General features: G+C 32.6%; 5 protein-coding genes across 12 annotated transcripts; 1 reads left to right on the forward strand and 4 right to left on the reverse strand.

The window, feature by feature from the left end:
• Positions 1 to 43: 43 nt before the first annotated feature.
• Positions 44 to 3,381, reverse strand: LOC114414813 (homeobox protein ATH1-like). 4 transcript variants are annotated; one of them, XM_028379240.1, is made up of 7 exons: positions 2,700 to 3,381; positions 2,464 to 2,605; positions 1,766 to 2,329; positions 1,104 to 1,666; positions 640 to 992; positions 494 to 554; positions 44 to 394 (listed from the first exon to the last, which is right to left on the reverse strand). In XM_028379240.1, exons 3-7 carry the CDS (start codon positions 2,241 to 2,243, stop codon positions 224 to 226), a joined length of 1,626 nt encoding a protein of 541 aa, XP_028235041.1. In that variant the 5' UTR covers positions 2,244 to 2,329; positions 2,464 to 2,605; positions 2,700 to 3,381; the 3' UTR covers positions 44 to 223. The 4 variants fall into 4 exon arrangements, with proteins under 4 accessions (XP_028235041.1, XP_028235040.1, XP_028235039.1 ...); XM_028379239.1 differs by having other exon boundaries at positions 1,104 to 2,281; XM_028379238.1 differs by having other exon boundaries at positions 1,104 to 2,321.
• Positions 3,382 to 8,325: 4,944 nt separating this feature from the next.
• On the reverse strand, positions 8,326 to 8,969 carry LOC114414814 (abscisic acid receptor PYL2-like). Its single transcript, XM_028379241.1, has one exon. It carries the CDS (start codon positions 8,902 to 8,904, stop codon positions 8,341 to 8,343), a length of 564 nt encoding a protein of 187 aa, XP_028235042.1. The 5' UTR covers positions 8,905 to 8,969; the 3' UTR covers positions 8,326 to 8,340.
• Positions 8,970 to 12,241: 3,272 nt separating this feature from the next.
• LOC114414815 (probable transcription factor At5g61620) lies at positions 12,242 to 13,958 on the forward strand. 2 transcript variants are annotated; one of them, XM_028379243.1, is made up of 4 exons: positions 12,242 to 12,425; positions 12,620 to 12,913; positions 13,017 to 13,225; positions 13,655 to 13,958. In XM_028379243.1, exons 1-4 carry the CDS (start codon positions 12,365 to 12,367, stop codon positions 13,799 to 13,801), a joined length of 711 nt encoding a protein of 236 aa, XP_028235044.1. In that variant the 5' UTR covers positions 12,242 to 12,364; the 3' UTR covers positions 13,802 to 13,958. The 2 variants fall into 2 exon arrangements, with proteins under 2 accessions (XP_028235044.1, XP_028235043.1); XM_028379242.1 differs by lacking the exon at positions 12,242 to 12,425 and having other exon boundaries at positions 12,436 to 12,913.
• Positions 13,959 to 14,764: 806 nt separating this feature from the next.
• On the reverse strand, positions 14,765 to 17,039 carry LOC114414818 (glycine dehydrogenase (decarboxylating), mitochondrial-like). Of its 3 annotated transcripts, XM_028379248.1 has the most exons (4): positions 15,944 to 17,039; positions 15,716 to 15,809; positions 15,482 to 15,500; positions 14,765 to 15,157 (listed from the first exon to the last, which is right to left on the reverse strand). In XM_028379248.1, exons 1-4 carry the CDS (start codon positions 16,052 to 16,054, stop codon positions 15,148 to 15,150), a joined length of 234 nt encoding a protein of 77 aa, XP_028235049.1. In that variant the 5' UTR covers positions 16,055 to 17,039; the 3' UTR covers positions 14,765 to 15,147. The 3 variants fall into 3 exon arrangements, with proteins under 3 accessions (XP_028235049.1, XP_028235048.1, XP_028235047.1); XM_028379247.1 differs by lacking the exon at positions 15,482 to 15,500; XM_028379246.1 differs by having other exon boundaries at positions 14,765 to 15,500.
• A 130-nt stretch (positions 17,040 to 17,169) lies between these two features.
• LOC114414816 (zinc transporter 4, chloroplastic-like) lies at positions 17,170 to 19,227 on the reverse strand. Of its 2 annotated transcripts, none has more exons than XM_028379245.1 (4): positions 18,925 to 19,227; positions 18,755 to 18,818; positions 17,910 to 18,622; positions 17,170 to 17,695 (listed from the first exon to the last, which is right to left on the reverse strand). In XM_028379245.1, exons 1-4 carry the CDS (start codon positions 19,123 to 19,125, stop codon positions 17,240 to 17,242), a joined length of 1,434 nt encoding a protein of 477 aa, XP_028235046.1. In that variant the 5' UTR covers positions 19,126 to 19,227; the 3' UTR covers positions 17,170 to 17,239. The 2 variants fall into 2 exon arrangements, with proteins under 2 accessions (XP_028235046.1, XP_028235045.1); XM_028379244.1 differs by having other exon boundaries at positions 17,910 to 18,625; positions 18,925 to 19,225.
• Positions 19,228 to 23,537: the final 4,310 nt, after the last annotated feature.

The raw sequence follows: 23,537 nt of genomic DNA on the forward strand, positions 1-23,537 counted from the left end.
AATATAAGGAAAAAAAAATCAAGCTAAAACGAACGAGTTAGTATGGACAGTCAAATAAAAGCCGTGTTATTTTACTGAGATTCTATTTTTTTCATGGACATCCTCGTGACTAATATACCCAACCATGCAAAAAAAAAACATTATGCGTAGACTTTGGCTTCAGTTCTGTTTTTATTTTAGCATAGAAAAGGGTCCATGAATATCATCATGTGACTTTGTTCGCCTATAGTTGACACTGATTAAACCTTTCATTGGTCGTGCTTATCCTAGTTCCGTGGTTGCTCTGCATTCCTTCTTCATTTCGACAGGCCTTTCTTTTATTCATTTCAGCATACATCTCTTCAATCATAGGTTTCCACAGCCGAACACGAGCATTTATAAACCAATTGGATACCTGAGTTTGTTTGAAGACACAACCAAATCAAGCATATCAGATTGTTCCTCTTTAAACATAGTAAGAAACAACAAGACTAGTAGTAGGCCGGTAAAATACCTGACTTCTCGTCAACCCACTTTTTACTGCAAGTAAATGCTTCTCTGCATCTTTAGGATACCTGAAAATCCATCATCAAATAATAAATAAATAATTTCTTTAAGTTCATTTCATGTATAATGTGATCTTCTATGGTTGAAACTCACGGGTGCAGGAAATTCTGAAACATCCAAGCCCGTAGAACCGAGACGGATCTTTCTGGCAACCCTCTTTGGGGCCTCCACAACTGATCTTTTCTTTTCAACTGCTGGAGAGCCCATTGCTTTTGAAGGAATGAAGTTTCAACGGACCATTCATTCTCTTCTGAGCACGAGTTGTTGAAATTTGATCCCATGGCTAGAATGTAATTGCTGATCCTCTCTCTTAGGTCCCTGTAAAGGATAGAGATGGTTTGAAGAGCAAAATGTGCATGTATTTGAGGGTCCAGCTCCGTAGCGGCCTGGAATGCAGATACAACAGTGTGTATCTCATCCAAGCATTGGCTATATCGATTGTCCACCTAAGTAAAAAAAAGAGATTACTAATTTGAATATGGAAAAGTGCAATGCAAAGCTAGCATGATTCTGTCCATGACCATAATGAAGTAGTTTAAGATGTAGTAGCATCATACCAGTTGTAGAAGTGTCAGGAGTTGGGATTTCTTTGATTCAGCAGCATGCCTTTGCAATGGAGACTCTGCATGAGCTTCATATGTAGAATTTGCATTGTGATCTATCAATATCCTTCTCTTGGGTGGGAAGGCTGAACTTGACTTGTTTCCACCTGATCTATGGTTACCAGCAGAATAATTCAACTGTTCTAGATTTTCAAATGAATATCTTCCAATTTGAGCAAGTATCTCTTGAATCCCAACGAGATATCTTGATTCCAGTACTTCTGGTGAAAACTCTACATACTTATTACCACCCAAATTCATAGAAAGTTCCCTACTACTACTGCAAGAGGCTTGCTCCAACCCTGACATGGTTCCATTCATGCATGGGGTCACATTAGAGCAACTCACCTCCGAGCACATTCCCGCGGTTGTCGATGTTGCGAGACTTAGAGAAAGTTCCTTACTAAAGTGTGAGGAATGGTAAGCATGATTGGCCATGTTTGCGACATTTGATGATGGCCATTCATTTTGATCCAGATTTGCTATAAAAGGATAAGGCTGACAAGTTCCATCAATCTCTGGAGCTTTAGGAAACTTGTTAGCATTCCACTTACTAGAAACTTCATTGTAACCACAGTCCTCAAAAGTTGCAGACAAAGGGTTTGAATTTGAAGTACCTTGCAAATTGTTGAAGAATGCCCCCAGTGCCCCCATTGAGCAGAGGGAGGGAGGCAAGGCTGATGATGAGTTCCCCAAATTTTCTTCAAGACCAGTTCTAGCAGCAAGAATGGCAGCAAGTGAAGAGGGAGTGATTGGCATTCCTCCAGCTAAATGCTCTTGAAGCTCAGTGTTCTCCATAGGATTTGAGGCATCTCCCACTGCCACAATAGTCTTTCCTTGTGATATAACTAGTGGACTAGAGTCAGCAATAATTGAAGGATTAATGAAGCAAGCATCAGCATGGACATTATTTATGGGTTCACCTTGCTCTCCAGAAAGCATTGAAATTCCACTTATGATGTGGGATTGGTTGTTAAGGTCAAGTGAATAGCACTGAATGAGAGGATTTGAGGCGGAATGTTGGGAAATTTCATCTATTACTGTAGCCTCTCGCCCAGAAATGTCCAGTGCAGCAGTGTACATATCACTCTCCATCACTCTTGATTTTGCAGTGATCTTCCAGAAAAGCTTTACTTCAAGAGAAGTATGATCCACAATAGTAAGAAAATAGACCTACATAACTAGAAAAGAAAATTGGAAGGAGAAAGGGAGCAAATGGATAAATAATTATGCAGCATGTGGACTTAATTGAACCTACTTTCAAAATTTAAAATAGATGATACTAACAGACAAATGAATTCAAATATCAACCAACCTTGACTTAATCTGCAAAAGAGTAGTCCATCATCACCCAACAAAGCAAATGAAGCCACTAAAACACGAGACTTCTCTTGTCAAACCAGAAATCCTCTTAAAACTTAACAACTCCTTGCCAAGATATGTTGTCCATCGAGAACCTACAGGAATGTAAAAGAAAAAAAAAAGGCTATTTTGTTTTTCTATTAAAAAAAAAACAAGGAAAAGAAGCCAAAGCATTCCAAACTTGCTTACACCATGCCAAATAAAAGAGCAACACCAAATTTGTGTTGATTTTGTTTTGCACGAACAGAAACATGTTTTTCTTCTTCAAGCATCCCAACCCGAAAACACGAGTTTCATTTTCTTAGACCCCATAAAGATTTCCTCCTTTGTCAAATAATGTTATCTAGTCTTTGCACATTAAAGACAAGAAGTTGAAGAAGAAAGCCATGAAAAGAAAAGGAAGAAAGTGGTTTGTGTATAAAGTCCAAGTGAAAAAGGGAGTAGGAGGGATGCGCCAGTGTTGAAGTTGAATGGAAAATATAAAAAAGCCATAAATTAAGAGGGAAAGTTAAAAGAGTGAAAACAAACAAACAAGAAAGGAGAGGGGGGGGAAGAGTGTTTGGTGCAGTGGCACTCATTTGTGTAGCAGGCTTTACTGGGCCCATCTTTCTTTCTCTCTGATCTCTTTTGTCGTCCTCAACACCCCTTATTATCTGTTTCCCTGCAATCATCATATTCAAAATATCTGGATTCTCTCTGTTCAAACTCCTGTTCATGGCAGGTACCCTCAGAAACATTTTTCAGAGAAAGCCCTTTGCTTTTTAGCTATTTTTAAAACCAAGTGACGAGAAAGGAGAGTAAATAAAGAAATAAGTTTGCAAGCTTTCCCTTCAGAATGTAACAACTAAACACACAAGGCAAATGAAATGAGAGGGACAGAGAAAGAGAAACACTGTTATAGTTATTATAGCCTTATAGCTGTGTCCTTTCTTGGTGGTGGCCAGACACAGAGGAGATTAATTCATTCATTCAAGGCTGATGTAAGCAAACCAAACTAATGAAGACAACTTTTGGTAGGATGAGATGAGATATGATGATCCTTCATCATCAATTTATTGTTGTTCGATGTTTGTTAGTATTATTACCAATACTGATGATAAGTGGATTACACTACGGAACCTGGTATCAACTCTTTATTGTTGTTGCTGCTATTGGTTGCATGCCACTTGCCACTGCCTACTTAAGATTTTCTATCTTTGCATGAGCAAATCCATGACTTCATACAGAATTATAACTTTGCATATCGGGTAATCATCATAACTACAAACCACAAACTTTATGTTCATTGTGCAAATGAAAATAGTACCACTTGATATGTATTTTATGTAAAAATATACATACACTGATCTAAACATGCAAATAAATTTAAATAGCATATTTAGATCATGCAAATAAATTTAAATAGCATATTTAGATCAAACAGCGGAAATTAAAAAGAATTACGAGCGAAAGACAGTATCCTTACTTAGATGGTGTATTTTTGTGAGAAGTGGGTTTAGTGATACAAAACTGAGAACACCCCATCCTATTTATAGAGTCTGTCCATCAGAAGCTCTCAACTTGTTGTTATCAGAACGTGAAAGTGAGATAGGAAGTTATCAGACTTGAGATAAGAAGTTATCATTGATGGTATGTTGTTATTTGTTACTGAAGGTGGTTCCAAATATATTTGCAAAGATATGGGATGAATGTGGATGTAAAATGGACCAGATTCAAAATAACTAAATGTTTCAAAATAATAAAATAAAAAAGGAACCTGGGACGTGAATGCAACGTGGGATTCCAACATTTTATTTCTTAAAAAATATACTTTTTTCAAGCTTTTATTATTAAATAAAATTTGTGTGTGATTTTCTGGAACACACATAGTTGTATGGGCTTTATGTGAACTCAATTTAAAAAAAAAAAATGTGTGTATGCTGAAAGAGTGAGTCGTCAACATAGTAATGCATATGTGTTTTTCTTTTAATCCTACGCTTCCAATTTCCCTGTCTATTCATTTTTTGGACTGAAACGCTGTCGATTTCTTAAAGAATAATTAAATGTTGCTTAAAAAAAGAATAATTAAATGTAATGTTATATTTTTTTTCCACTGCTTTTTTATTTAAAAATGAAGTTTTACATTAATAACTGGTATTTCCTCGCAACCAAACAAAGTATTAATGGAAAAAATTATTATTTATTAAGGTGAAACTTTTATATTTATTCTACAAATAAAACAAAATCATAAATAAATTGTTTAAAATATATATTTATATTAAAAATATATTAGGATGACTTTTATATTTAGTTAATATGGTTTTTGGTCTCACATAAAAAAGATGTTTTTTTTATCTTAATCCTGCAATTCATCGGAATTTTTTTATTAATTCAAAATTTGATAATAAAATAAATAAAATTTGATCATTAATAATCGAACTTATGCTAATATTCGAATGATTCAATATTATCAATACATTAATCATTTGTACTAAAAAAAACACTTGATTAACTATAAATTAATTTGATTAACTTATAAGTTAATTTAACTAAAATGCACTTATTTGATATACAGGTAGCTTTTATTATTTGCTAAAATAAAAAAATCTTTTACCTTATTATTACAAGTTACTTTATCTAGTTGATAACTCATAAGTTATCATTTTTTACTCATTTCTATCCTCGTTAGTTTACTTGAAATAACTTTTTTTCTGTTTTCTTTTTATATTTAGAAACACTTTTACTTATCACCCACAGAGCAACAGCATGCATCGTCAATAGCAACTTTAAGCCTTACTTTAGTCCTCTTAGAAAATGAAATATTTGGCACTAATATTTATACAACTTTTCTTATTAGCTGATTTAGTGTAGTTGTTATTAAATTTTGTTTTTTTCTTAGTAAATGAGTTCAAACTTTGCTAGAAGAAACATTTCTATTTTTTTTTTGTGAGATCCTGTTTTTTTTTATTTTGTTAAAATTTGTTTTAGACTTAAGATTATATGGATTGACCATGCCGACACCATGATCCGATGATCGTTTCATCAATCGTCATTATTATACAATTTTTTATATAAAATCGTTAAGTCTTTAATTTATCATCTTTTTATAATCTAAAGTTTAAAATTTGTCGTCCTAATTTTAAGATAGTAGATATTAGAAGCATATTCAAGTGTTGCAAGTGATAATATACATATATATGTGAATGAAAGTTTATAATTATTTTTCTGTGAAAGAGAAAGACTGTGCACGTGTTATATAATTATTTGTTTGGTTTTTATTTCCTCTTTTGGGAGATCTGGTCAAATATGTTATTGGTTTCTTGATTGGTAGGCGATCAGTGCAGAATGCTCTCACATGGTTCATTAAGTAATGAATACAAGGTCGTATATGGGCTCTGTGCTACCCACGCTTCACAAATGACAAGGCCATATCTGCAATGTGGGCCTCGGCTGTTGCCACTGGGTCCACCCATTATTGTTAAGCTTTAATTTAGCTTAACAAGTAGTTTAATGTAGTAAACAAAGAAACTTGGGTCAGGTCATGGGCCTAATTTTTCTTCTTGTTATAATCATGGATTAAACTTCCTACGTCTCCAACAATTAATGCATTGGAGGTACTGGAAGCAATTGTTGGAGGCAAAGCTTTCCGGAATTCATTAGAGGTGCTGGAAGTAATTGTTGGAAGTGTAGGAAACAACACTCCACAATCACTTGTCTAATGCTATTTCAACCCAAGAAAATGGCCCACGTACAGGCTGAGCTCACTTGCCAATGTTAATGGCTTTGTTATTCTCACCCTCTTTTTGTTCTTTTTCCTATTCTCACATGCATTTTTTAATTAAAATTCTTATTCTGCTTCATTCCTACCCCTCACCTTCATGTATACTTTTTTATCACACCTGGTTACTTATTCTTTGACTTTGTCTATAACTATTGGAAAACCTAATTGGCCACAGACCCAAAGAACGTTTTCTTCATCTACAACAATCAAACATGACACATTACTTAAAAAACTTGAGCTGAATTTTATTTGGATCAACATGTTAGTAGTGATTGTTATCATTTTGTAATTATAGAAACTATAGTAATTTTTAATGATTATTTTCATGAGATGTTGTAAAGTGTTAACAGAAGATTGATATACTTAATATTTTTGAAAAATATTTTGATATGGTGTTTTTGCATTTCATACATTTTTACATAATTATTAAGGGAAAAATTGATGAACTAAATGGAATTCATACTTAATGAATATATAGCAAAAAATCCTATGGATCAAAGAATATGTACAAAGCAAATCTTTTTTAAAAATGCAAAAAAAATATTAATTTCATCAATGAAAATCATTTATGTCCCTCGAACTTTTCATAAAAAAATAATATATTTTCTTAAACTTTTAAATAACTATTTAAAAAAAAAATTCAGCGATGCCGATTTTACGTGGATGAACCTTCACAGTCACATGTTCCTCAAGGTTGGTCACAAGCGATCATCACAAGATTTTGTAACTTTTTGTTCTTGGCGTTGAATTCAGGGTTAACATATGGACCGCACGAAAAGGTTTTAACCTCAACTACCAGTTACCTTTTTCTTCCAATCACCTTTATTTTTCTTTTTCTTCTTCTTAAATAAGGTAAATTTTGTTTAGTGATTAAGGAAAAAAGAGTACAAAATATTTATGGTATAATAAAACATTTAATATATATATTTGTAATTAATTTGAAACATATAATAAAATACATCAAATGTTTCATAATCTGTTTTTTAATATTTGTCAATAAATTCCTAAATATAGTTATATTAATATGAATTCATTTTGAATACAAGTGTAAGTGTATTCATTTTTTTATTATAATTTTAACAACATAATATTACAATGTATTATAAATTAAATTAAAGATCTCTATATTGATCTTAAAATAATTTTGCTTCGTACGTACTTCCTTTTTCATGTTTTTGGCAATATCCAGAATTACACACTTATGATATGAGCTACACTTATTGGATAATTCTTGTTTCATACTTGAGTACACGAAAGCTCGCAACAAACTCGCAAGTTGCAATGCAAATAGCCAATAATCCATCCCCAATAACATACGCAAATGTTAAATCATATTTCCAAGTGATGGCAATTGTCAATTATCTCAACCCATCATGACTACTAATCAGTAATCACTAACATTCTTCGTCATCGTAATCTTAAAATTAAATACCTGACCTTTTCTTAAACGCAATCTATTTATCTTTCTTTATATGTCAAGTTCTATTAGACTTTCTAAGCCCCTGGCCGCAATACCAAATTAATACAAGATTTTGGAGGCTATATACCATAACAATAATTAAAAAAAGTCGAAAGTGTACGTAATTTATTAGATGCTAATGCTATTTCTATAAAGAAGGGGCGTAACTGTGTAAGTAACAACCATAAATCGGAGATGATTAACTAACCATTTGACTTACATTCAAAATCAATATTCTTGGAGCCTAGCTGTTAATTCAATGTACGAGGCATGCAAATTAAGCTAACAATTATTTTATCAAAATCTATCCAATCGTAATCAAGTAATTAAAGGCAAAAGAAGTAAGATTATTAAACAATGAAAAGTAGGAGGTTGCAAGCAAAGCATGCATGATGCAACACTTAATTAATCAATTAATAGTAACAAAATACTTACTAATGGCAGTGATGGAGGAACAAATTAATATTATGTACTACTTAGTATGTGTTTGTTTTATTTTTATTTTTTTTGTTGAACAAACTCCAAACATAAGTTCAGAAGTAACAATATATGCTGTTTCTCAGAAATTGGTGCGTTGGAACGTGTGACAATAGAGAAAAAGAAACACATCCTTAGTTGGTAGCCATAGCGACCTCGCCGAGTTTCTGAAGGTTAAGCTTAACGACAGTGTCAACAAACATCTTAGTATCAACACCGGTGTTTCCTTCGGGTATGTCGACGACGTAAGACTCCAACACAATGGTGTAAACCTTACCGTTGTCGGGTCTCTTGAACTCGTTGACGGAGGTGACGGAGCGATAGTTGTGGAGGCGGTGCTCGCCGCCGACGACGCGGAAGCTGAGGAGGTGGTTGTCGTCGTCGAGGATCTCGAGGCGCTCGGTGCTGGTGGAGGCGGGGAGGCCCGAGACGACGGTGACTTCCCTGATGCTGCCGACGCCGCCGTCGCCGGAGCGCATGTTGCAGCTCTTGACGAAGTGCTTGTACTTCTGCGGGTTCTCGAAGCTCCGGACGAGGGGCCAGACCGTGTGCGCCGGCGCGTCGATGCGCTGCGCTATGATGGAGCTGCAGATTTCAGGGGAAGCCTCGAACTTGTGGTGCGTGTTGATGGTGCTTTCGAGTTCGGTGAATTCCTCTGGGGTTAGACCCAGCACAGGATCATATGCTTCTGAAGCCATAATTATTACTACGTATTTTTCTTTCTTTCTTTCTTATGATTTGGTTGAGATGAATAGTGAACATCAAATCCAAGAACACGCTTGCTGATGTGACTCTTATTTATCTTTCTTCCAAGGCTACCATGCCATCACTCGTTACTCTTTTCTTTTAGACAGATATGCCCTCCACATTTTCTTTTTATCTTTTTAAAATGGCTTGGTTATTAATTTGGTATCTAAATTGTTTAAAATTAGGAGTGTTCAATAATTTTATTAATTTTTAAAAAATTAAAAAAATAATATTAAATAATAAAAAGATGCAACTAGAATATCATTTAATTACATTTCACGCATCATATAATTACAAATAAAGTAATTTAAAATATATTATGATAAAGATAGTATTAGAGATCCCATATTAATTACAAATTTATAGTGAAATAATTAAATGAATAATTTATTTATTCATTTAAAAATGTATGAAAGTCATTAAAAATGGTATATATGTGGTTAAAATAAATTTTGGCTCCTTATCTATATTTTTGTTCAAATTGAGTCTCTTGAGTATAAAATGTTTTATTTGGGCCCTTATAAAATATTTTGTTAGACCAAATTGATACTTGATTTAAGCTATTATACTAACTTGGTGAACTTACTAATACATTGCAAATTGTGAGAGATATCAACTCAGTCAAAATTAACACCATTAAAATAAAAAATTGATGGAAGAACAATTTTGATCTAATAGAGACATTATATGGGATTAAAGTGAAACTTTTTTAAACTTAAGAAACCAGATTTATAAAAAAAATATAAATAAGAGACAAGAGTTATATTTTAACCTACATAATATTATGTTTTTCTATTCTGATTTTTCTTCTTTTGTTTGTATTTTTTAATTTTATTTTTTCTTTCAAATAAATCATTCACATTATCAAGAAGCAAAGTTGGTGAAGAGGGGATTTGAAAAAATAAGTAAAATTTGAGCTAATAAATATACTTAGATATTGTTTGACCATGGGAAGTTAAAATAAATATAAGTTGCAATGTCGTATTAATTAGTATAAAAAATATGTTTGTTTAATATTATATTTTAAAATAATAGAAAATATTAGTCTTCACACGTAATTAATATATCCAGGGAACATGTGCTAGTATATATAAATTTCAATGTTCAGCCCCTTCCATTTAATTTCTTCCTTAAATAAATAAAATGTAAAAATAATGAAATGTTTTGACGTGAAAATTTTATTATTCAATGTCATGCCCATTAGTTTATGCTGCTTGCGTGTAAAATAGGGTTTAAGCTGCCATTTGTTGAAGTGAGGAATGTTAGGAAATGATGAATTTAATTTTAATTTGCTGTCATCTGTCAAGTGACTTAATTAAAGTACCGGTTAAAAATTCTTGCATTAAATATTAACTAGAAACACTAACACTATAAAGAATCATTTAGGGCAGGAAATAATTAGTTAGTGATTAATTAAGAATAAGTGGATGGAAATGCAATTTTAAAGATGAGATGAGACAGAGGTGGGAGAGGAGAAAAAGTGGTCGCAATCGTTGAAAAGGAAAAGGCTGAACTGCAGATACGCGGTTCATGTGAACTCCTTAACGAACTCTCACCTCAACTCAACTGGACCCACCATTCATTACCTGTAATTTTGTTTTTTTATTGATTATGACCAACATAATAATGTGTGTGTTTTTAATTTTGTTGCTACAATATCATGTTTGTTTTATTTTGATATTATATAATATAAAAAAAATGAGAAATCGTACATTACTTATAGATTCCTTTGCTTATCAGTGCTATCAAGCGTTGCGTTGCGACAAGACGATATTTACTGTGGACTGTGGTGTGAGTGTGACTTTCTTCCATGCGTACCAAATATAAATGGGCTGGGTTAGTTGGATTATAAACCCTAAACTTGACTGATTTTTGAAATTAGATATAGGTGAATTTTTTAAATTTGACCAGAGGGTTTGGACTGCATGATAATATATAGAAGAGAAATGATAAATAATGTACATCCTAAAATGAGGTGGATGGAGTGAAAATAAGAGAAAGATAGGAAGAAAAGAAAAGAAAAAGGGAGAGGAAAAGTAGTCAATGTGATTAAAAAAAAGGGAAAGATAGAGAGAAAAGTAAAATGAAAGTGAGATGCAAGAGAAAGTGAATGAATGCTTATTATTTTCCTAGAAGGAATGGATTGGGACATAAAAAAAAACCCCTGCTTTATTCATATTAATAAACTTAACAACTTGAAAAAAACGAAGATAATTAATAAAGTAAAATATCATTTGAGTGGTTGAAAGTGTTTAACATTTTCACGTTAATCCTTAAAAATAAGAAAATTAAACAAAAAATCTTGGAAACATAATTTGTCATTAAAAACTTAAGTCACATTAACTTGTTAAGTTTATGAACTTATTTAACAGATTCGAGACCGACAAAAGAGTGTATTTTTTTGAAATTATATTTTTAATTCCTTGCCTATTTAGATAAGTTAATGATTTCAAAAAGTACGTTCACAATCAAATGCAGGCATGCAGATATCAGTTTTTTCTGTCACTGGAATAATTAATTGAGGATACAAGGAGTACTGGTCGAAAGAATTATGTGTTAAAAAGTGAAATTGCTAAATTATTTCTTCCACTTAGAGGACTATAGGATACATTGATACAAAGGGGGAAGTTAAAAAAAGAAGAAGAAGAAAGATAATAAAGAAACCGAGTTGGCAAAACTAGTGGCTGTTAAAGAAAGATCAACACTAAGGAGGATTACTTTCCTAGATGGGGACAACTGTTAGTCACATATAAGCATATGTGATTATAATCATATAATCCCGTCTTTGTGTTCCAGCTAGCTATTTTTCCAAACAGGTTAAGAAAACGAAGTTGGCGCTGGTGGTTGATCATCGTATAAAATGCTAACCAGTGTTTTGATAAAGAATAAAGAATACAAAATTTTCTATTTTAAAAAATACAGTAGAATCATTTATTATTAGAAAATATAATAGTTTTCCGTGATTTTTAATGCGACTCTTTAAAAAAAAATATTTATTAATTTCTTAATTATTATCCTCAGGTTACTACTCAACAAGATTTTATATTTTAAAATAAACACGTGGAAAATTAAAATAAATAGATTTAATACTAATTAAAAAGGAATATTTTTTTTTATATATTTTAATGTACTGAGTTTGTTAATTACTGTTCTCAGCTGATGGGTGATGTAGTGCAGGCATGAAATGAAGAATAATTCTCTTGATCCCCGCATGCCTAATGTGCCACTTGAAAAGGTGGCTTGATTATGTATTAATTAAGGATAAGCTTTTTATAAGTTTATCCAATTATAGTTGAAAGAGAGTACTTGGGGTTTCTTTCTGTTTTTGGTTTCAACTGCAAAACCTTGGGTTGGAAAGTGTCCCAAAAGAAAAACTATGTTCTCTAATATAATTCCACTTTTTTTACTCCAATGCACACTTCCACTTTGCACATCAACAATAGCGCCACCAAAGACCGCACATTACAAAAATGTACGATTTCTATGCCTTTCAGTTTCTCTTTGTTTTTTATTCTGATTTCTGAGTCTATATATGCGTGTATGTTTTGGGTGTTAATTAGGTATTGTGTGGGTGGGTTAGTAAGTAGTTTATGCGAGGCATATTCTTAATTTGTCTCGTTGAGAATATGGGAATAGCAAGGAAATGTTCATATTGTGGTAACTTAGGTCACAATGCAAGGACTTGTAAAAGTACTCCCGGTCAAGGACAACTAAAGCTCTTCGGAGTGCAACTAGATGTTTCTTCTTCTTCATCATCCTCGAATTCTTTTTCATCATCATCACCTTCATATTCTGGCATGAAAAGAAGTTTTAGCACGAATTACTTGTTGTCTTCATGGGCATCTTCATCTGTACCCTCCTCCTTTTCCTCGCCTTCCCTGCTTGGTGCAAATGAAAATTCAGATAGTTACTTACTCAATGCCAATAGCCTCATATCAACAATTCAAGACACAAAAAAAGGTTATTTTTCTCACTTCATATTTTCTTATCTGTTATGGATATATTCCAACTAGTTTGTTTCTAGTCATTAAATTGTGTTAATTTTTTGGTTGTCTGTGGTCAGGTGTCCCGTGGACAGAGGAGGAGCATCGGATATTTCTTATAGGGCTTGAGAAGCTGGGGAAGGGAAACTGGAGAGGCATATCTAAAAGTTTTGTGACAACAAGAACACCTACCCAAGTGGCTAGTCATGCACAAAAATATTTTCTCCGTCAATCTCAGAATAGCTTCAATAAAAGAAAACACCGCCCTAGTCCCAACCTGTTCGATAATGTGAGTAAATTAAAACATTTGTCCTTAATTTGTTTGATTTGCAATTAGATATTAAGTTCCATTTTGTCTTTAAGTATAAAGATTGGTTAATTACATGCCTTTAAATTATTGTTGCGCAAAGATTACTTTTAGATTAATTTGGCGTTTACCATTTGGCTAGAGAGTCGAGTTTTAACTCATTTACACACTTTTATGGATTGCATGAAACAGGTATTTTCTTTAATTAATCTTGGATATTTTCTGTAACATATTTTCGCAGTGGGGAATGAAAGTAAAACCACGTTTATTAAATTATTGTTTTTCTAATTAAACCAAGTTAAGCTTTTGGTCCATTTGGGTTCCCTAATTCTTCAGTTTGATCACTTCAATAATGATATATCAACAGCTTCAGCCAATTAAGTAGCAATTGAATTTTTCTTTGATATGCAGTGGCTTTCGCATCGTCCTCATTCATTGCTGAACTGGGTTACCACTTTAACTTCAACTAATAATTGCACTGTTCAGAGCGCGAGCCCAGATTTAGAACTCAAACTTGCAACTCCCACGCCATTGGAGCTATCAGTAGCAGATGCATAGAATGTGTGATATTTGACTTCTAGCCAGCAATCAGCATGTTTTACTTTTTGTTACTTCAAAATTATGTATATTTTCCTGGCACTGAATGTAGTATTATATATATTTATCTTTATTTTTCACTTATACCTACTTAAAGAAGAAATTTTTGTTTCCCCAATTAATCTCTTTGTACACAAGACAAAAGACGCGACCGGAAATGAAAGATAATGACTATATAAATTTAAGAATAAATAAAATAGAGAATGAAAGCTAAAATTTTTTAAGCTAAAATTTATCACACTAAAATATATCAACTTTTAAACATAACAAATTAACAATAATAACTTAAATTATAGATTAAAATCTGAATATAACAAATTAATACTACTTTCAGAATGAACTTTGGCGGGTAGTGAACTTTGGCATGTTAGACGGGTAGTATGTGAATTTGCATATAAAGCCTGGTAAGTCCGTGTAATTAACAGACTGAACTAAAAAATTCAATATAATTATATGGTTTTAAAAAAAAAATATTATCCGCCGAAAAAAAATTTATTATCCGCCAGCTTAACCAAATGATCTGTGAGCTTAATAGACCAATCCATAGACCTGAATCCTTAATGGACCAATCCATAGACCTGGATCCCTGATCCGTATACACACCCCTAATTTCATTTCGTTTGTTTTCGAATTGTCCGAAGGAATTTTTTTATAAGTTTGTTTTACTAGTTCATCATGCAAATACATTACAAGAAAAATTTTGATTACCAAATTATATTAAAATTAACTAAAACGTGGGTAATTATTAAAGGTATGAAGATCAAAGTTGCTTCCCAGACAAAATATGGGGATGGATTAATAATGCCTTAGCAAAATTCTTCTCATAGTCATTCCTACTCAACACTCTTAAACCATATACATTAGAAAATAAAATTGAACAAAATATCAATTTATTTCTAAACAAGTTAGTACTTGATATTAAGAAAAATATGAATTTAACTTTTAACATTACAAGCCGATCAAAAATAAAAACTTTTTAACATTACAAAAGTAAATTTGTTCTCTTAAGTTAGTAGTTCTCAGTCAATCTAATCCCTAATACTAAAATACATCTAGAAATAACACAGTATATTGCTAGATGATACACTATGCTAATTAGACGTATATATATATAATAAAAAAAAATCTGTTGCCCACAACAGCTTTTAAGTTGATACATGACCATGTATCATATATGCTTTCACTTTCAGTGGGTTCGGTCATGAGTGTGATAGGCACCGGAAATGACATTATTGTCGGTCCATAGAAGCCATAATCCATAAGGCGCTTTGCAACATCTTCAGGCTCTATCCCAGCAGTATTCTACCTTAGAAATACCTAACAATTTAGCAGAGTATGAATAATGTAACAGATAATTAATTACAAACAAATAGAAAAATAAACAATATAACTAAACACAACAAAGTTGCACAAGTGCTAGCTTTACAGGGATCTCAGTTTGACCATATGAGATTGAGACAGGGAGAAAACAATGTCATCCAGTTTCAAGGATGTTAAAGATGATTTTTTTTGTGAGAACAATGTTCTTTCTAATGAATATGAAACTAAAAACATGTATGCATGTCATAGATAATATGAAATTATCACACGTAACAAAAATTATGTGGAGATTCAGATGGCAAACATCTTCTCCAATCCAACCTGGGCTTGTAAGTCAAACCTGTAAATATAAGTAACCAAATTCAGCATGATAACTAACCTCAATTTGAAAATTAGGCACAAAATTTTTAAATTGAAGACCAAAATGATATACTATAATACAGAACAGCGACAACAAAAGCACCAGTTTCTGTACTAACTAATTTTGCAAGGCACTATGATTAAAGAATTAAATAGAATGCAAAGACGTGCATAGAAAAACAAACATGTGCGTACCATCCATATATACTTGACCTCCGTTACCATAAATAATCTTACATATCTCATCAACACCTTCTTCGTAAACACCATGGGTTGAAGGATATGTTACCTATAATTTAAATCAAAACCATCACAAATGAATATTTAAAAAAGTGGCGAGTTGGAAACACCCCTTCCCTCCAAATTCCCAGGTTATCCAAATAGTCGTGCAAGTAAAATTCCAATATAGGAAGCAAATTGTACCATAAGTGCAGATAAGTTGTCCTTATGTGTTTCAGCAGCCTTCCTCAACTCTTCAATATTGATGTTTCCCTTGGCATCAGTTCCAACAGATACATTTTTCATTGCACACATGGCATCAGTGCTGAGACAGGTATAATGCAAACATTGCAGTGGTGGCCGGTCTCCCCTTGCCAAAAGAAGTAAGCATCACAGAAATTCCAGAATATTTATCAAAGGCGGTAATGTAGGGGAAAGCATTTCACCTGCTTTAGATATGCAGGAATAGGTAAACACACAAAAAACAAAAAATTAAGGTAATCGTTTTTTGGTTGAATAGCTACATAAAAGGTTTAAATTAAATAGCAACCGGAAAATTCTTTATCTAAAGTAAATCAGACAAAACTATGAATAACTCGTGAACTTAAAATATCAATAGAAGCCACACTACCCGAGTAACTAACATTGACCCCAAAAGACAAACATGTTCATAATAATGACTAAAATCACCATACCAAATGATGTTCGTGAATAATTATCAGTCCAACATATTCTCCAGCAGCACCAGCATTAGGTTGCAAAGAGAAGTAGTCAAACCCGGTGATTGTAAACAACAGTTTACCCAAAGTTTTTAGCATTTACCAGATTTGCTTGTTTAGACACCAAAAAATATCTATCCCATATTTTCCTGAATACAAAGAAGTTTTATTATATTTAACCTTGTACATACCTGATAACCTTGAGCATGTTCAATTGTTATAAGGGAGCTGGTGGTTGGAGGGAAGACATAAGAGTTGAAATGATAAATAGGTCTTGGATTCGAATCACCCTACTAACATAATATTGATAAAAAAGAAAAAAACTAAAAGAACAAAGAGACAAGGGCTCACATGCAGGTCTCTAAGCACTGTTGTAGTACAAATCCATTCTATATGCTCCTCCAGCCATAATGGGACTCAAAATTTTGTATTGCGATTTAAGTTTGTTAGATCCACAAAAAATATGGAATTATGCTTTACTGGTTTTGACATAAGTTCTTTTGGACGATCCAATAATTATTACTTCTTCTATGATCACCTGGACTGGTCTTAAATTTGATATTTTTTTGTCTACGTTCTTCCATTTAGAAAAAAGTTAAATTCAATAGTACGAAGTAAGGTTTAAAATATCAAAGGGTAACTCAGAAATCTCCACGCGTGAAAAGCTTAAGCTGGATAGCTGGTAATGACAAAGAGGGAGAGAGAGAGAGAGAAAAAAAAAAACGGATATGAAATCAAATATTGAACAAAGCAGTAATTACAACTATATAGGGGAGGGACATCATGCCCAAATTGCGAGCGAAGACATCAATCCAGCCCCAAGGAAAAGCATGCAGTAAGACAGTATCTGCAGCCTAAAGTTACAACTCATCCTCTTGCTAAGAAAATCCGCAGCGATCAAATCTACCAAAGCCATATAAACCAAAATCCCCGACGACAAGGAATCCAAGATACCTTCGGCGATGAGTGCACCGGGGCTGTAAGGGTTATACCCCGAAGAGATAGCCATTCCAATCCCAACACCCAAGGGTGTAGTCAGTGCAAAAAAACAAGCCATTATAGTTGCTGACGAGGCTTTAAACTGCGCTTGGGAAATGCAACCTCCAAGCGCAAACCCTTCAAAAAACTGATGAAAAGATAACGCCGCAATTAATGGCCTTATGGTACAAGGACTTTGCGAAACTCCTAAGGACAACCCAATTATAACAGAATGTGATACAATCCCAAGCTCCAACACCTGCACGCACACACGTGTGTACACATGTTAATATTATCTCCACTACCCACAATAGTATCTACTTTTTTTTCATTATAATAAATAAATAAATAAAAAACAATAATAATTTTAAAATTTAATCTTATTATCATCATATAATCGTATAGATGAAAAAAAATTAATATTATCCTGAAATTAGTGGAGTAATAAAGAGTTAATTGATTAAATTAGTTGCCTGAGAAACGACGACGTGTCGAACGTCAGTATCTTCTCCATCTTCGATGTGGGAGTGGGAGTGTCCGTGGGAGTGGGAGTGGGAGTGGGAGTGGGCGTGGACCTGTTCCTTGATGTTGCCAATGCCATGACATGCATCATTGCCATGAGGATGGTTATGTCTATGATGTGCAGCATGTGCATGCATCCCCACGATGTGCATTCCGCCGCTTTCTTCTTCCCCAAACACCTTCCCATTCCCACCGGGTTCGGATGAGCCGACCCGTACTGGTTCTTCGGAGGGGGCGCGGTTCATCCCCTGCTTGCGCTCGTAGTATTGCGTTCCCACGAAATCTAGGAGGAGCGTGAGGAGCGCGGCCAACATGGCGAAGAAACCGGTGAAGGGAAACTTGGACCACGGGAACGCTGGCAGGCACGGGTGGCGAAGTGCCTTGGTGGCGTCGGAGAGCATGTGCACGAATCCGGTGGCGAGAATGACGCCGGCGGCGAAGGCCTTGGCAGCGACGAAGAGGTTGCCGTCGGTGCGGAGGAAGCGGCGGTGTTTTCCGATGAGCGGGATGGCGATCCCGGCCATGCCGGAGAGGAGAATGGAAGCGATGGCGACGAACTTGAGAACCAATGCGGCTGATTCATCTCGGCATAGCTCCAACTCCGCGCCTCCGCAACTTGAGTTCGTCATCGATTCCCGAAGGTTCTGGAAGAAGGACGACGAAGCTTCTAATTGGAAAAAAGCACCGTCTCAAGAGTTTAGAAAATAAATAATCGATTCATTATATTAACCTATAACTAAGGATAGAACTTGCAAATAGGTAGGGTGGGTGGATTGAGAGCGAGCATAAGTTTTACCTGATGATGAAGATGAGAAGAGAGGAGTTTTTCCAACGAGTTGCTGGAGCAGTGGCCAGAGATCCTAAAATAAAAAAGAGAGAAAAAAGAAGAATCGTCATCGGTTACATCGAAAGTGGAAGGGGAATAAAGAGAGAGAGAGAGCAAGAACAGAGGAAAGCGGAAGAAACCTCGGTAAAAATCATGGGAGTGAGACAAAATTGTTGGGGGAAAAGAGGGGGGAGGCTTGTTGTGGTTGTAGGATGAGGAGAGAAACTAGAATCGATTAATAAAGTGAAGAGGATTGGGAATTGGGATTTGGAGGTGATGAATGCTAGGAATGGCATCAAGGAAAGGAAGCGTGTTGGCGAAATGAAGAAGAGTGTCGTCATATCCAAGAGAGTAAGCGGTGGATGCTTCTTCGCTTCGGACTTTTAGCAATCAAATCAGCTCTAAGTGTCGACATTCTTGCATCACCTGTCTGTTTCTCTCTCTCTCTCTCTATATATTACTACCTGATGCTTTCGTCTTTTATTCTGCTTACGCCGCTCACGGATAGTAATACAAAATACAAAGCCTACTTGGTTATATTTTTATTCTAATTTGTAAGATTATTCTTACTTTTCCTTTTTATATATTTTATTATTTATTAACATCAAATATCAATCACGTTATATATATATATAATAAATTATATTTTTAATCCTTAAATTTATTTTATATTTATAAATTTGGGTCCTTAAACTTTCTATGTCAGTATCTCTGAGCTTTTTATTAATAATTTTTTGTTTGTGATTTTTTATTTGATTTACACAGATGTGTGCTTTTTATTTGGTTTGCTTTGAATTGAATTTAAATTTAAAATATAATATTTTTTTGTGCCTAAAAGATAATAGAAAATATTTAGATCTTTTAAATAAAGTTATTTACATAATTTATGAAAATTTTTAATTGTCAAAAAAATAATAAAAATAACATCACGTTATTATTTAATGTTTAAAATAAACAAAAACATTAGACGGAAAAATGTTTTGGAACATTCCCAAAAATTCAAGGATGAAAACTATAAATGTTAAAAAGTTTGAAAACTAAAAATATAGTTTATATTATATTATTTTAAAGTTATATATGTATATATATTATGTTAACAATAAATAAAATCATATTTATAATTGTTAAAGCATTTGTTTAATTTATTAATTTAACTATGACTGCTTTTTTAACATTAGAACTAGGGCATCTATGCATGATACAACCACTAATTTCCAGACTTCCACTCCGCATGGTATCATTATGACAATCCCACCTCCCTTCTTTGACTGTTTCTGCTCCATTCAATAATAATAATAATAATAATAAAACAGTAATAAAAATAAAAAGAAAAGAATTATGTTTACTAATTTTTTAGGACACAGGTAACCGTTAATTATTTATTTATTTTGACTGCGACATTATTTTTTGTAAGAGATCGTAAACATCAAGTTCCATGCCACACGACATTATTATAATTGTCACTGTTTTCCCTCTTACTTCAAACCAAGTTGGCGGTGATGATTGGTCATTGGATGAAAATGCTAACCAGTGTTTTCGTAAAGAATACAAAATAGAAATTTTTCTATACAGAAAATACGGTAATTTTTTTTTATTGAAAATATAATGATTTTCCCTGATTTTTAATTCAAATCTTTAATAAAATATATATTTATTAATTTCTTAATTATTCTCTGCTTAACAAGATTCTAGTACATCTTTGACTTAATTTTAATATTTATCCACAACTTTTTTAATTTTTAACAAATTTTACACTCAATTTTTTAATTTAGCGTATTTTATTTTTAAGTTTTAAAATCTTGTGATTTTTATCTCCTATCATAACATAATTTCACTTTTTACCTCTAACTTATTATTTTTTTTAGTAACTTTTATCCCCTATTTTTTTAAATTTTTTTAACGAATTTTACCTTAATTTTCTAACAAATTCTATCCTCAATGAGAAAGAATAAAATTTATAAGATTCTTAAAAATAAAAATAAAAAATGTCAAATTAAAGCGTTAGGAATAAAATTCGTTAAAAATAAAAAATTAAGGATAAAAAATATAATTAATCCTTAATCTTTTCACCTTTTTAAGAACATTTGTCATAAGCCAAACTTTGAGAGGTTTCATATCATAAATAAGCATGAAGTATTGGGGCAGCATATATCAGTGAGTCCGTAGTCCAAATTGCCAAACAATTAATGGTTTAACGTGAAAAAACTCAAAGCACATATTTGATTCTCCCTGCATAATTGTGTAGATTGAAGTTTAAAATATTATCTGCATGTTTTAATGTAAGTTTAATGCTTACAAACAAAATAAAAGTAAAAAACAACTTTTGTCACAAATATTTTTTCACTAGAAAATCAAACATACATATTCTCTCATATTTGTGTATTTGACATGAATATAAAAAGCTACCAAAAGTAGTTTTGGATGGAACATGACTTAAACGTAGCTCCATGGACGTTATTACATTTTAAGCAAATGCACACTAAATAATTTTAGCTTTTAATCATCGTCATCTTAAAATCACTATATAGATTAGACTAGGTTATTCTTCAAGTCTCACTAATCGCATGTTTGGAATCTGCATGTTTTTTTAGCTATTTAACACGGTAGCTGAGGGTAATAGCTTATAAGGAGTGCACGTTTTATACCATCTAGACTCTAGACATGTGGGTCTAAACACCTACCAATTTATAGAATATTTGTATTATTGTTCTAAGACACTCAGATTTAAGTATGTTTAAGGTTAAGAAATGGATCGTCAATGTAAAACAAACTTTTTATACATGCAATCAATAGTGTTTTGCCATGTCAATTTATTTTTTTAATTAAATGAAATAAAAATAATTAAAAAAGGAAACAAATCAGGGTAGATTAACTTTGGAGGGTATAACTACTATGGAGGTGCTTTCGGAAGCTGTCTCTAGGAATGCAAACACAATGGCCACGACTAATGCCTTTGGGTGACCTAATCGTTATATATCTTAATCTTCTTCGTCGGAAACAAAATCGTTTGATAAGGGAGTTATGCAGTTCGGCGGGGATGAATTTGAAATTAAAAAATATTCGTCAATCAAAGCATATTTACCAGGTGGATGTGTGTTATCAACTATCGAATACTTTCCCTGAAATTAGCATAATTATCGAATAATTTATTTCTTTTTTATTATTATTTTTATTCCTTTTAATTAAAGCAATAAAAATAATGTGACAAAACAATATAGACATTTTTTCTCTAAAAAAAATATAAAGAGAATACTTATTTAAAAGCATGTTTCAACGGGTGAAAATGTTAATCCAAATAGCAGATTAATTGGGCCTGACTCCAGTTATGACGAGTTTAATTTTTAAAAATTATTTCGACTGAGAATGAATTCACACTGTATGTTGAGTCATAATTAATTTGGTTTAGTACTCTATATTTTTTATAAAAAAAAAATATAAATATATCTTAATTTTATGATTTTACAATGCACAACATTCAATTTTATATATTATTATGCCAATATATTCAATTCTAGTATTATTCTATACAGTAATCTCAAAAGATTGATCAAATGAAATAGAACGAAATATTACATCTAAGAAGTTTTCGTGCTTTGTACTAGGACACCATCCTCTTCTTTCTAAATTTATATCTATAAAGAATATCATTCCATAAATTATTAATTATACTGGGTATTGATGTAAAATAAAGGACTTTGTTAAAATTTAGGACTAGACAAGGATTAAACTCCACAATCTCATCCTTACTTATCTCGTAAACTCTTTAATATAGATTCTTAGAAGATTTATTCCCAAATCCCAAAAAAACAAACGAGTTAGACATTTCAGCTACCCCACCCTGAAATTTTCAAGATTTTTAATTGAATGTTGAATTACAATTTCAAGATTCTCTGTTTTTGTGCTTGTAAGTTTGAGCTCTTCAAACAAAAATATTCATAGAGATCAAACTATGTTTACATGTGTTTTACTTTTACCTCAAGAACAAGAAATACTCACACTATATTGGACAACAACAATAGAAAAAATCTTCTTAAAAACAATTAACCTCTCAGGCTCTCACAATGTTGTCGCTTGCTCATCGAGATGTAAATTATAATCAAACAAACAATATCAACAAATCCTGCATCCTGCCCTATCATATGCATTTACTGTATGTGTCGAAGAATTTTAACTTTAAGGGGGTTGTCTACTTGTCTTCAACCCTCATTTGTACACCAAATAATCAGCCCCTAATAGGCAATTTTTCCCTAAAAGAAAAACTAATCACCAAAACTAAATGACTCGCTAAGATGATTTCGGGACAACTACTTTTTTCGAGACATAAATATCCATTTCTTGTTGCTGGAATAAGTCACATCCTCAATTTTTAATTGGATGAAAAAAGATTAATTAAGTATCTAGTCCATTAAATTGGGGATATTTTTTTAGTCCTTTGCATTTTAAGTCTTTCAAATTAGTAAAATATTTTTTTTAGTCTTTTTATTGATTTTTTGTGATTTGGATGCACGATTTATAATAGGTTTTAGCAGCAAGAAAGACTAAAATTATTTTGTAAATTTAAGAGACTAAAAATGTAAAATTTAATTCTGAAACTAAATAAGTTAGACCTCAAATTTAAATGATTAAAACACATATTTAAGCAAAGGAAAAATTACAATTTCAAGATTTTTTGACGGAGTGCCTGTAAACTCGAACTCTTTGTAACATTATCATACTTCAGGTAACAAATTTAAAACATACATTAATTGAAAAT

This window comes from Glycine soja, chromosome 6 (assembly GCF_004193775.1).
Source record: "Glycine soja cultivar W05 chromosome 6, ASM419377v2, whole genome shotgun sequence".
NCBI classification, from domain to species: Eukaryota; Viridiplantae; Streptophyta; class Magnoliopsida; order Fabales; family Fabaceae; genus Glycine; species Glycine soja.

Excerpts from the sequence above, each read along its gene's own strand:
- LOC114414813 (XM_028379239.1), bottom strand. The coding sequence starts at position 2,243 with ATGGAGAGTGATATGTACACTGCTGCACTGGACATTTCTGGGCGAGAG. Across the intron at positions 993-1,103 it reads TCCTGACACTTCTACAACTG|GTGGACAATCGATATAGCCA; the intron begins GTATGATGCTAC and ends TTTTTTACTTAG. Across the intron at positions 555-639 it reads TTTCAGAATTTCCTGCACCC|GTATCCTAAAGATGCAGAGA; the intron begins GTGAGTTTCAAC and ends ATGGATTTTCAG.
- LOC114414814 (XM_028379241.1), bottom strand. The coding sequence starts at position 8,904 with ATGGCTTCAGAAGCATATGATCCTGTGCTGGGTCTAACCCCAGAGGAA.
- LOC114414815 (XM_028379242.1), top strand. The coding sequence starts at position 12,544 with ATGCGAGGCATATTCTTAATTTGTCTCGTTGAGAATATGGGAATAGCA. Across the intron at positions 12,914-13,016 it reads AATTCAAGACACAAAAAAAG|GTGTCCCGTGGACAGAGGAG; the intron begins GTTATTTTTCTC and ends GTCTGTGGTCAG. Across the intron at positions 13,226-13,654 it reads GTCCCAACCTGTTCGATAAT|TGGCTTTCGCATCGTCCTCA; the intron begins GTGAGTAAATTA and ends TTTGATATGCAG.
- LOC114414818 (XM_028379246.1), bottom strand. The coding sequence starts at position 16,054 with ATGTGTGCAATGAAAAATGTATCTGTTGGAACTGATGCCAAGGGAAAC. Across the intron at positions 15,810-15,943 it reads ACAACTTATCTGCACTTATG|GTAACATATCCTTCAACCCA; the intron begins GTACAATTTGCT and ends TTTAAATTATAG. Across the intron at positions 15,501-15,715 it reads AGGTCAAGTATATATGGATG|GTTTGACTTACAAGCCCAGG; the intron begins GTACGCACATGT and ends TTATATTTACAG.
- LOC114414816 (XM_028379244.1), bottom strand. The coding sequence starts at position 19,125 with ATGACGACACTCTTCTTCATTTCGCCAACACGCTTCCTTTCCTTGATG. Across the intron at positions 18,819-18,924 it reads CTCCCATGATTTTTACCGAG|GATCTCTGGCCACTGCTCCA; the intron begins GTTTCTTCCGCT and ends TTTTTATTTTAG. Across the intron at positions 17,696-17,909 it reads GACACGTCGTCGTTTCTCAG|GTGTTGGAGCTTGGGATTGT; the intron begins GCAACTAATTTA and ends GTGTGCGTGCAG.